Source organism: Drosophila rhopaloa, unplaced genomic scaffold, assembly GCF_018152115.1.
Source record: "Drosophila rhopaloa isolate 14029-0021.01 unplaced genomic scaffold, ASM1815211v1 contig_178, whole genome shotgun sequence".
Classification (NCBI taxonomy): Eukaryota; Metazoa; Arthropoda; class Insecta; order Diptera; family Drosophilidae; genus Drosophila; species Drosophila rhopaloa.
The window spans coordinates 4,655,725-4,667,349 of NW_025335059.1; the positions used below are offsets into that span (position 1 = coordinate 4,655,725).

Sequence of the window (11,625 nt, forward strand, 5' to 3'; positions counted from 1 at the left end):
ACCGTCAGCAGGTTGCTAATAGAGAAACAGTTACTGGGCAAATACACGTATAAAAAAGTATTCTCAGGCACTGAAACAAGAGGCCAAGCTGTGCAAATATTTCCAATTTAAATGCGTTGGTAATTGTTTTCAAATCTCAACGCGTAGGCGTCAGCAATATGTATGTATGTATGGGATTTTGCAATGCTTGTAAATTGTAATTTCATTGCTTAAGGTTTCTACTCACAACTTATTTTAAACTTTTGAAAGTATCATGAATTAATAAAAAGTAACGTTCATTTCGTTTTTTTTCTGGCGGGAGGGCAACTCTGCACTTCCGGTATATCGATGATTTATTGTTTTGGTTTTATTTATTTGGTATTTATAATTCCATAAATTTAAAAAATATTTTTGGTATCGACCCAAATTTATTTAATATATTAAAGCTTGTTAAGCTTTTTTGTTTTAAAATATCAACTAAAACTAGAACGTATCCTAACTTTAGATTATAAAATAGTAATAAATAGTATATTTAACGAACAAAATACTACTGTATACTATCGCAACTATCGCACCAAGAACTTTTCGACATACCAATACTTCTGAAGTGTTTACCCATCACTAACGCATCAGCTGTTGCGTGGGTGAAAAGAGGCATTTTTTATACGGTGCGGTTCCCAGAAAAATGCAGGACTTGAGGAAAGCGGACTCGCTGCGACTTCCGAACGGCGACGGACCAGCCAACGATGAGGTCAAGTCTCCGTTTCTGATTGGCGTTGCCGGCGGAACGGCCAGCGGCAAATCCACGGTCTGCAAGAAGATAATGGAGCAGCTGGGCCAGGCGGAAATGGATCACACGCAGCGCCAGGTGGTGTCTATCAGCCAGGACAGCTTCTACCGCGAACTGACGGCCGCTGAAAAGGCCAAGGCGCAGAAGGGTCTCTTCAACTTTGACCATCCGGATGCCTTTAACGAGGAGCTCATGTTCAGCACTCTGCAGAACATCCTGCAGGGCCACAAGGTGGAGATTCCCAGCTACGACTACCGCACCAATTCGCTGTGAGTAGTTATTGGGGAATGTGGAACATCACTTCGATTCCAACTTTTTGGGGTATCAGCTTGTTGGAATGTCCATTAGTCTTTGAGGGAAGCTAGTACACACTTAGTTAAAGAACTTAAAAACATTAAGGTAAGGCTTCAGTACATATGAGCACGTTTTTTGTAGTCCGTTTATAAACTTTAAAAGATTCTCAGTCACTCTAATCAAAGCTGATAGCCGCTTATAAAGATTAATAGAAACTATCTAAATACGTATGTTTGTAGAAAACCAAACATTGTAGACCCTCTAAAAAAAAAACCCTATGTGAAAAGTCAAGGTGCAAGAAATTGGTTTCACAGCTTGTTTAATCTAACTTAATTATAATGTTTACTTTAATCATTAGGGACTTTGAAAACATGCTGGTTATCTACCCGGCCGATGTGGTCTTATTTGAAGGCATCCTGGTCTTCTACTTTCCCAAAATTCGCGACCTGTTCCACATGAAGCTATTCGTGGACACAGACTCCGATACCAGATTGGCCAGAAGAGGTAAGTCGTGACTTCACTTAATTCAAAGTAAATGTATTCTAAACCTTTTGTTAGTGCCACGTGATATCAACGAACGTGGCCGAGACTTGGACGCGGTGCTTACCCAGTATATGACTTTCGTGAAACCCGCCTTTGAGGAATTCTGCTCGCCCGTAAGTTGAGCCTTTATTCGATGTGCCATAAACTATTATTAATAAACCCATCCCTTTTCAGACGAAAAAGTTTGCTGACGTTATTATACCGCGAGGCGCTGACAACACAGGTGAGGCAGCAGCACCCAGACACCTGTCCACTTCTTTTTACTTTCTATGCCCACATAAAACACTCTTTACACACTAAGCGTTTGTAGTGTTTCGTTGAGTTGGTTCCCAATAACCATAGCTTTAGTAATGGTTCTTTTGTTTCTTGTTCTATTAACCCGTCTGAAAGACAGAAAATTCTTATCACATAGACTGCTTGATGTTTACATACATATAAGTACTATATGCCTATCAACATTTTTACCCTCTCTTTGTTTTTCCTTCATCTATGTTAATTGTAACTCTTGCGTTATGATTTTCCGTTCTTTTCGTTTTGTTCCTGTTGTTTTATTGTATTTCTTACAGTTGCCATTGATCTTATTGTACACCATATCGGGGAGATTCTCGCCACCACCAACAGCGCACAGCACAGCAACACAGTCAGGGTGGCGGCGTCCAGCATGAAGCGAGATCACTAAATGCAAATATAAACTCGCTTCTGGGGTGGCCACTTCCCCGTCCTAACGCCGCGACTTGAGCTTGTACTAATTGCCAAAAACTAAAGCCCAAAAGATAATGCAAGATAAAGAAAACCAAGGCTCCAGCACAATAAGACAAATGTCCATTAATGAGCGCCGGCATCGCTTCTCATTTGGTCTTCTCATCCTAACCGATTATCGTAGCCTTAAGATTAAAAAGTATCTTAGTATATACTTGCATATGTTCAACCATACATGGTAGTGTATTTGTAAGCTCTTTTCGGTTCATTAAGTTAACCCAACCTGCGATTGCGTTCCCAGACTAACTCTGGTCTTATTTTATACCGAAATGTTAAAGTTAATATTTATCCCTGGGTCTAACCTGGTGCCTAGCCCCGATCCGGCTACATCACAAGGTTTTAAGCACTCTACTCACCAAACCACACCATGTTACACATCTAACTATTGTATCTATGTTTTGATGCCCGATACTTTTTAACTACTCTAATCAAATGTATGTTTGTGGATGCTATGGTATTAGGGATACCTCTATTAATTTTATAAGCTCAATTTCCGTTACAGTTTAACATTTAGTAAGACTAATAGTTGTTGACTGTTTTTTTTCAAAGCGTTTTGCATAGTTTTCAAATATTGACAACTATAATTATCGCCCAACGGATAAATAATAAACTCTTTTCTAGAGTTTAAATATGAAAAACATTTTCAGCCCAATTATTTAAAACACACTTTTTAAACTTATTTTAATTCAAAACCTATTCGCCAGAAAATATAACAATTTATATAAATGTCATACCTCTAGAGTTAGCATGTTAAATCGTCAGAATTACTTCTAGCAGTATATCGTGTTAATGTAAGCAATTGTTCCAAAAGCAATACGGATTTCCATAAAAAGTAACATGGAGGGTTATCTGATTCCATTTCCTAAGTACCGGGCATCTAAAAAGTCGGCTCTTGCGACTTTAGCTTTCTCAAATCGTGGGTACTATAAAAACTTAAATGCAGTCTCAAATATACAAATGCAAGACAGACAACTGCCTAGCAAGACGTGAAGATAAATCGTTGTTTCATTTAGTAAGTACACAAGCAGCAGATTGTAAAGCACAAGACACAATAGAGTAAAAATTAACAGAATATGCCGCCCAGCTTAGATGCGACTAGGTAATAGATCCTACTAACTAGAGCTAGATTAAGTCTTTGGCTTAGACAAGACCGCTTGGATCGGTGGAGCTCTGGAGGAGCAGCAAGGTAAGTGGCTAGTTCCACGTTGAGTTGCAATGCTTACGAAGGTGCAGCATTACGATTTGATATTAATTAATTGACTGTTAACTAATTGCAATTTCTCTTCTTTTCAGTGGCCATCGATCTGATCGTTCAGCACATCCGAGATTTTTTGAACAATCGCTCTCGCCACGGATCCACCGGGAATATGGCACTCTACATGAATCTGGATTTAAATGCGACAAGTGCCGGTTTCGCGGGCCCAGGTAAGGCCACCATCCAAAAGGCGCGTCCCCACTAACCATCCGCTAACTGGAGCGGATCACCAGGATTACTAATCACCCCATGCATGCAATCGGGCCTTTGCTGTAAATATAGTATTTTCTGTTGTGCTTTGTATTTCTCCGTGAAAGATGGCACTTACAACGCCATCCGGCGATTCTCCACACTTTGCAAGGAGCTCAACATGCAGGGCAACTTCTTCTTCGAGACAAACAAAAACCTGCCGCACCACTAGGACAGGATGGCGCTCGTTTCCCCGGAGCAGTGCAACGCACGGCGCACATAGGCGAATATTTAATATGTAACAAAACATTGTATCCATAGATATATTTTTTTCAGTAAATCAGAGTTGAATTGTAAACTACCGTGATCTAGAAGTTTTAACTAAAAATGAAACATGATTTAAGCACCCAAAAAAGGAATAAGTATTAAAAAAGGTCTCATTAATGTTAAAATATTTATATTTATTTCGATAGTTTACTTTTTATTATTTATCATATTGCACTCGTACATTTTGTTAATCTTGATCACATCACCTTTGGATAAATCGTCACGACTACCAATCTTGTCGACTTTGGAAGTGTCGCGTAAAGGCACCATCGTGGGCTCATTATTTCGGGAGAAGGCATATAACGAGTAGTGCATCACACTGCTGTAGTCATACTCCACGCCGAAACTGGAATGCTTCTTGGAATCGGCCTTAGCAAAGTTATGTTCCTTCTTAGGCTCAATATTGTCGTTCACCACCAGGATATAGGAATCTCGGTCATGGCGATTATGCTCGTGATCAAAGCCCAAAACGTGCATCAGCTCGTGGATCGTAGTGCCGTTATTTAACAGACATTCCGACTGCAGATTCACCTTCTGGCAGCCACCAATACGTCCGAGGCAACTCCAACATCCAGATCCGCTATTTATAATCGAGATGTAATCATTTTCGGTTGTCCTGGGCCTAAAACGCACGCAAGTTCGGGTGTGGTATTGCTGAAAGAGGTTTAAGGTATTTTGTATAATAATAATTTAAATAGTTCAATCTTAAATGATTACAGATGGGGTCTGATGTAATTGTGTTTTTATTCCAAAACACAATCGCATTTTTAGAGGACATTTGATTATAATAATACCTTAAACAATAATTGATGTAATGAACATTTTTTTAAATTTACCTCAAAAGCATGATTGATAATTTTTAACTGCTCCGGTGTGAAGTTCCCATTGATCTTGTAGGGCACCACTCCGCCCTTCCATCGGTAACTGGTAATACGCATGCCATTGCGGGTTCCATTGAATCGGGCACTTTTATAACTCAATGGAACCAATATATCACCCTCGAAGTAGGTACCCAATTCCTCAGGGTTCTGAGGCCACGTCTCGTTGTAAGCTTCTACCAAAGCTCCTGTGATTTTATAATCCGGGTAACCAAACACAGCATCGGCCAGTTCTGTCAGGACAATTAATTCCGGAGAGTCAAGATCCTCCATGGGCCTGGAAACTCCCACAGAAATGAACAGAAGAACTAGGAGCCAGAAAAACCGGGTATTATTTTGCGACTTCTCCATGTTTGCAAGTTATTCTACTGCTGTGATTACAAGCCCAGTTTACTGACATTATATAGTCTTAACTAGACTTCCAAAAATAGATGGTTTGTGTTTTTTATTTATTTGTGTCTATTTATACTAAAAAATTTTTGAAACGATAAGACAACGCTTGGCAGGTATTTTAATTTAAAAAGTAAGCACTTGCCTATCTCATGCAGCTTGATTTATTTCCGTAGTTGTTTCTCGATTTGAAGGTAGAATGCAGAATGTTTGCATTTAAAATTATTATTCTTGTAACTAGTTTTTTTTTGTTTATTCCAATTTGGTTATGTTGCTAAACATTATTGTCTAATTCATTTGAAATAAACATGAATTTCAAAAATAAAATTAGTATACTCCAGAAAACTCCGGAAGTCTATTCCAAACAAATTTCTATCTTTCAATTAGCGTAGGATTGGCAGATACAATATAACAAAAAGCAACAATTTTTGTATGCATTATAATTTATTTTATTTAAATACTGTTAGTTTGAATCGGATTGCCATTAAGATTTCATTTACTTCTTGCACTTGTACATGGCGTTGATCTTGCGCACATCTCCGGCGGAGAAGCCGCGTCGTTGGCCCATTTGGCTGGCATCAGAAGTAGCCTTCAACGCCTTCAACGTGGGTTGGCCATTCCGGGTGAAACTGGTGGCCGAGTAGTGCATCACACTGCCGTAGTCGTACTCCACGCCGAATCCGGACTCTGTCCTGGAGCTGGACTTCTCGAAATTGACCATCATCTCCGGCTTAATGTTGTCGCTCATCACCCGGACATAGGAATCCCGCTCGTGGCGATTCTGCTCGTGGAAGAAGCCCAAGGCGTGCATCAGCTCGTGGATCGGAGTCCCGTATGTTCGCAGACAGGTGGGCGACTGCAGATTCACCTCCTGGCGGCCACCCAAGCGTCCGATGCTGCTCCAACATCCAGACTTTCCACTTCCAATCGATATGTAATCCTTTTCTGTTGTCCTGGGCTTAAAGCGCACGCAAGTCCTGGTGTGGTATTCCTAAGGGAGTTTATATAATTTAAAATAAATCTTTATTTTGATGTTTATCATAATTCATAAATATTTAAATTAAGGTCTGAAGGACTACCAAAAATTCAAATACAAATCCAGCAATTTGTAGGATACCACTAAACAAAATGGTATCTTGAAAAAAAGTATATTTGCTTATTGATATATTTATGTTTTAAAACTTACCTTAAAAGCATTATTGATATTTCCCAATTCCTGAGTTGTAAAAGGACCTTTGATCTCGTAGGGCACCACGCCGCCCGGCCAGCGGGAACTCAGCGCCAAGATGCCATTACGCGTGCCATTGGATCGGGCATTTCTGTAACTCAGTGGGATCAATATATCACCTTCGTAATAGGTGCCAAGTTCCTCAGGGTTCTGTGATGATTCCTCATTGTGAGCCTCGACCAAAGCTCCTGTGGTTTCCTCATCCGGATTTCCAAACACGGTATCCCCTAGATCTGTCAGGTCAATCATTTCCTGAGAGTCCATATCTTCCAGGGGCATGGAATCTCCCAGAGAAAGGCCCAAAATAACTAGGAGCAAGAACAACTGCGGTTTACTTTGCGACTTTTCCATTTTGGCAAGTTCTCCTACTGCTGTGACTACTAGCCTGCCTTAGTGGCATTATATAGGGTCACCTAGACCTCAAAAAATATACGACTTGTGGTGTAGGCGTTTTTGTTTCACCTATTTGGTGCTGTTTATGCTGAGTTCGTTTTGCAACGATAAGTCGGCGCTTTGTAGGCGTTTACATTTACATTAAGTACGCACTTGGCTATCCGCTTGCTTCTTGATTTATGGATACTTTATGCATTCCGCCAGTTTGTAAGTAGAGTGTGGAATTTCGGACTGTTAAGATTTGGGGTTTTTCTACCCTTGCAGAGGGTATTATAATTTCAGTCAAAAGTTTCCAACGCTGTGAGGAAGACATTTCCGACCCAACAAAATATATGTATTATTGATCAGCATCACCAGGAGAGTCGATTTAGCCATGTTGGTCTGTCCGTCCGTCAGTAAGTTTCTACGCAAACTACTCCTTCAGTTTTAAAGCTATTTGGTTGAAACTTTCCCAAAAGTTGTCTTTCTATTGCAGGTAGTATACAAGTCGGAACGAGCCGGATCGGGCGACTATATAATATAGCTTACATAGGAACGATAGGGACAAAACCATTAAAAAAGTATAACTTTGTTGTTTTTAACTTTCTTTTTTGTTCTTTGGGATTTGGTAATATTTAAAAAATATGGAATTACGGTTTTAATTAATTAAAATTGGATATGTATATCATGTATTAACATATGAAAAGATAACTTCGGGCGGAGCCGAAGTTTATATACCCTTGCAAAATAGTCTGTAAATTATATTCTCCAAAATTATTCATATGTTGCATTCTTAATACTCATAAAAAATCCCAACTTCCCAACTTTAAAAACACCAAAGTTATGGCATTTCCGATCAATCAATTATATGGCGGCTATAGGATATAGTCGACCGATCCTTATGAAAGTTCAAACCATTCAAATATTCACCCAAGTAAAATGTTTGTTCTCCATAATATTTTCGCAAGCGAACGTATAACGAATTTAATTTCTAAAGCAATACCCTACGAAGAATTCAAATATAATCAGTCTCAGCCCTTACTAGCCATTTTTTTAAGATCACTTTTGCAAATGCAATACATCTTATCGATTTTGTCGTCGACACACGTTGAAACATATTTGTAACGATCGAGCCGACTTATGGTGGGCACCGAGACCTCCACAGACTCCGTAACATTATTGTACTGAACGGTGGCTTGGAATACGGCAGTGTTCTGGTTCACCTTGAACTTAATACGATAGGTATTCACATCTGCCATGGGCAGGTCACCGTTAAAATTGTGTTCCAGTCCAATTTTCATCTCTATCCTGTGAATGTGCTTCAGAGTGAGCTCCGAGCAAATGCCGCTGAGATTCCTGCCGGCCAGATATTCGTTTATCCGACCGATCACCCGGGGCGGAATGCGCCGTGCCCAATCCGCCGTGAGTCTCTTGTAGGGCACGCAGGTGCAGTAGTGCTCCGGTATTCCGGCGTCTTCACACGTTCTCGACTCGCCGACGGGATAGAATAGGGACTGGCACTTGGGACAGTCGACCGATCCGGGCAGCTTGGGGCTGTCGGCAGCGTTGCCCAGTTCGATGATGTGCTTCAGGGTGTTGTGCAGATCGTAGTTGGAGGTGAGGCGGTTCCGATTTCCCTGCAAGGCACTCGCATATTCCGGGTATTGAGCCCGGAACCAGGGTGGCAAGTAGATGAACATCGAGGGCAGACGCTCCTCCAGAAAACCAGTGGGCAAGGACATGAGCTTTCCCCACCGAGCTCCATGATCGGAGAGGAACACCATAATACTCTGTTCGAACACTCCATCCGCCTGGAAATCCAGCAGGTACTGCAGCACATAGTCCTCCATTTTGGCGGGCATCTGATAGCAGTCGTGGCTGAAACTATTCGACCAGAACAGACCCCAGATGGGACGCTCGTCCAGGTATCGCCTGGCAAACTCCCTGGCCATGTCGTAGACGTAGCTACTCGTGATCCGCCGGCCGATGCAGTACCTCATCGAGCAGTTTTCGCATTTCCAGGTATTTAGGTCCGATTCGAAGGCCTTCTGGAAGGGCCTGAGGTAATAGTCGGTGGGGGATTCTACAAAACCGGGTTTTGCGTAATTGAATGTGCTCATGCCCGTCTGATCCTCGGCATAGGCTGTCAGATAGCTGGCATTCCGGAGATACTTCCAAATAAAGGGGATCTGGTCCATGCACCCTCTCTCGTGCCAGTTGCACACCTTTTCCAAGGCTGAATCCGGATTATAGCCAGTCAAGATGGCCAATAGATTGGGAAATGTGTTGTCGCCTATCTACCATTCAGGTTAAAATATAAACCCTTGATAATAAGTCCTTTCACTTACCTTATTGTAACCCTGCAGCTCGTACCAACCGCTGCCCGTTAGGAAGTTATAAACCTTTGGCATGGTTCGACGTAGGTTTATCCGAGACAGGGTGTCTATGCCGAACATTAGGACGCTGGGCTTCCGTCTAGCCGGCTCCTTCGAGAGTCCTTTGGGGAGTGGCTTATATTGGATGAGGGAGTATGCATCGCTCTGCAGGATGTCCGTATCGTTCCCCACACGATGGCAGGCCAAAATCAAGCCCTGCACATGCAGCGGCACCTCGTAGTTCTGCGAAAAATACTTTCGATCCACCCTACAAAAGCACAATTAACAATAATGATGCTCAATAAAGAAGATCTGAAGGCGGCAATTGACACTTACTTGGAGTAGTTGTCGCGGCTCGTATTGCGCATGATCTCCTGATAATAGCAGTTGAACTCCACCTCGCTGGAGTTGGAAGAAAGTGAGGCCATCGTATTATTGATGAACAGCACATATCGCTTTCGACTGATGTCATAAATCGGGGTCACCAAAGCAGATTCGTTGGAACAGACCTCGAAATGGTCGGGAGGGAACATAGCCTCCGGATCGAGGGGGTTCACATAAGGAATCTTGCACTTGGCGGTCTCCACAAAGAAACGGGGCAGAGGTGTGCTCGAAATTTTAATGAAAGGAGGTGACATAGTGGAAGGATCGTCTGATATACTCGCTTTAACTTCCCAAACTCTGAACTTCCGGTACCTAGTATAGGTACCTTGATTTATGAGATTAAAAATCACAATTACGACTATAACGAAAAAGCAAAGCCATTTCAGAATCGGATGGAATATGTTAAACATGGCTAGTTAGCCTTCGAAGTTTGTTAAAAGACTGACTAAGCACCGCACTGTATTTATACATTTATCGTTACGCGTGTGCTTGTTTATCAAATTTCTTTAAAGACCTACAAATCCAAAAAATTAACAAAGTCGCTTTTCAACATATTAAAATCTGTTCGTATACAAATACACGTGTTATAACTGGAACTAGCTATTTATTTTTGGCACTAATTTGTTTAAACAGTTTGTCCCCAGTCAAACCTACGCACTTTTGTCAGACACTATTCTTAGAAATATACAAAAGAAAAGTTAAATATAGGAATAAACCACTGGGTCTAAGTACGACTATGAGCAAAAGTAGAGCAAGAATCGGATAGAATAAGTTGAACAGGACTTCTAACCCATCGGAGTTCGTTAACAGACTGACTTAAACCGCACAATCCGGAATCAATCCCACCTACCAAATTTCATAAGGATCGGCCGACTATATCCTATAGCTGCCATATAACTGAACGATTGGAAATGCCATAACTTTGGTGTTTTTAAAGTTAGGAAGTTTTATGAGTATTATGATTATCATATGAATAATTTTGGAGAATATAATATACAGAATATTCTGCAAGGGTACATCAACTTCGGCTCCGCCCGAAGTTAGCTTTCCTTTCTTGTTTTTAATTTTTTTTTATTATTATGCTTTGTCAACGCTAATATCCATGTAAGAATAATTCATGTAGCGACAATGGTCAACAGTGATATTAAATAGGAATGGTTGGTAGCCGGACAGTTTTTTCCATAGAATATAGAATTTTTAATTGTACGACACACAAGGACATGTCACGAATTTCACTCTTAATATTTGTGTGACGAGTAACAAATCTGCTCTTGCCAAACCACTTAATGCCTACATCACTATAACGATAAATGCGAACTTCATGTCTTGAAAGTATATAATATACTAATTACTAAATTTATATAATATTATACATAAGTAGTTGACAATTAAAATTTTTAATCCAATGAATGAAAGAGCTTAAGTTATATTTTAAAATTATATATACATATTCTTGACTGGTGCATCACGAAATAATGAAACAAATCCTTAAAGTTGGCTTAAAAACTACAATATTGTTTTTAGAATGAACAAGCGGCAGAGTGTTTAGATTAACAATTGCTTGCCTCCTATCTACTTATTTTTACTTCACTAATTCTCTTAAAAACAAGAAAAAACTTAAAAAAACGGCGCCAAAACTGTATGACCTTTTTGGAGAAAACGGAGAAAGCTCCGTAACGCCTTGCGAAAGTGGCCAGAAAGCGCCTATATTTGCGTTAAACCCAAAGGTGGTCACACTGCCTGGACCTGAAATCTGTGTGTCGCGAAATTCTCCGTTCCGCCGCATTTTCCGCGAAAAAAAAGTGCTGTCGAGTGGAGCCGTGGGTGGGGGGCAGGTCGCAGCGATCAGTTTTCCGTGGAAA

At 40.8% G+C, this 11,625-nt stretch overlaps 4 protein-coding genes across 5 annotated transcripts; 1 reads left to right on the forward strand and 3 right to left on the reverse strand.

Annotated features, from left to right (window-relative positions):
• Positions 1-604: 604 nt before the first annotated feature.
• On the forward strand, positions 605-4,176 carry LOC108046367 (uridine-cytidine kinase). Of its 2 annotated transcripts, XM_017126016.2 has the most exons (6): positions 605-1,038; positions 1,422-1,567; positions 1,622-1,719; positions 1,781-1,829; positions 3,659-3,790; positions 3,938-4,176. In XM_017126016.2, exons 1-6 carry the CDS (start codon positions 665-667, stop codon positions 4,039-4,041), a joined length of 903 nt encoding a protein of 300 aa, XP_016981505.1. In that variant the 5' UTR covers positions 605-664; the 3' UTR covers positions 4,042-4,176. The 2 variants fall into 2 exon arrangements, with proteins under 2 accessions (XP_016981505.1, XP_016981506.1); XM_017126017.2 differs by lacking the exons at positions 3,659-3,790; positions 3,938-4,176 and adding an exon at positions 2,173-3,362.
• A 73-nt stretch (positions 4,177-4,249) lies between these two features.
• Positions 4,250-5,365, reverse strand: LOC108046315 (astacin-like). The gene is made up of 2 exons (XM_017125937.1): positions 4,973-5,365; positions 4,250-4,790 (listed from the first exon to the last, which is right to left on the reverse strand). Exons 1-2 carry the CDS (start codon positions 5,363-5,365, stop codon positions 4,284-4,286), a joined length of 900 nt encoding a protein of 299 aa, XP_016981426.1. The 3' UTR covers positions 4,250-4,283.
• Positions 5,366-5,900: 535 nt separating this feature from the next.
• LOC108046300 (hatching enzyme 1.2-like) lies at positions 5,901-6,983 on the reverse strand. Its single transcript, XM_017125908.2, has 2 exons — positions 6,591-6,983; positions 5,901-6,395 (listed from the first exon to the last, which is right to left on the reverse strand). The coding sequence occupies exons 1-2, from the start codon at positions 6,981-6,983 to the stop codon at positions 5,901-5,903; spliced, it is 888 nt and encodes a 295-aa protein (XP_016981397.1).
• A 1,052-nt stretch (positions 6,984-8,035) lies between these two features.
• LOC108046301 lies at positions 8,036-10,176 on the reverse strand. Its single transcript, XM_017125909.2, has 3 exons — positions 9,716-10,176; positions 9,353-9,647; positions 8,036-9,301 (listed from the first exon to the last, which is right to left on the reverse strand). The coding sequence occupies exons 1-3, from the start codon at positions 10,171-10,173 to the stop codon at positions 8,036-8,038; spliced, it is 2,019 nt and encodes a 672-aa protein (XP_016981398.2). The 5' UTR covers positions 10,174-10,176.
• Positions 10,177-11,625: the final 1,449 nt, after the last annotated feature.

Excerpts from the sequence above, each read along its gene's own strand:
- LOC108046315 (XM_017125937.1), bottom strand. The coding sequence starts at position 5,365 with ATGGAGAAGTCGCAAAATAATACCCGGTTTTTCTGGCTCCTAGTTCTT. Across the intron at positions 4,791-4,972 it reads TTATCAATCATGCTTTTGAG|CAATACCACACCCGAACTTG; the intron begins GTAAATTTAAAA and ends AACCTCTTTCAG.
- LOC108046301 (XM_017125909.2), bottom strand. The coding sequence starts at position 10,173 with ATGTTTAACATATTCCATCCGATTCTGAAATGGCTTTGCTTTTTCGTT. Across the intron at positions 9,648-9,715 it reads AGCCGCGACAACTACTCCAA|GGTGGATCGAAAGTATTTTT; the intron begins GTAAGTGTCAAT and ends GTGCTTTTGTAG. Across the intron at positions 9,302-9,352 it reads AGCTGCAGGGTTACAATAAG|ATAGGCGACAACACATTTCC; the intron begins GTAAGTGAAAGG and ends CCTGAATGGTAG.
- LOC108046300 (XM_017125908.2), bottom strand. The coding sequence starts at position 6,983 with ATGGAAAAGTCGCAAAGTAAACCGCAGTTGTTCTTGCTCCTAGTTATT. Across the intron at positions 6,396-6,590 it reads ATATCAATAATGCTTTTAAG|GAATACCACACCAGGACTTG; the intron begins GTAAGTTTTAAA and ends AAACTCCCTTAG.
- LOC108046367 (XM_017126016.2), top strand. The coding sequence starts at position 665 with ATGCAGGACTTGAGGAAAGCGGACTCGCTGCGACTTCCGAACGGCGAC. Across the intron at positions 1,830-3,658 it reads GCGAGGCGCTGACAACACAG|TGGCCATCGATCTGATCGTT; the intron begins GTGAGGCAGCAG and ends TCTTCTTTTCAG. Across the intron at positions 3,791-3,937 it reads TGCCGGTTTCGCGGGCCCAG|ATGGCACTTACAACGCCATC; the intron begins GTAAGGCCACCA and ends TCTCCGTGAAAG.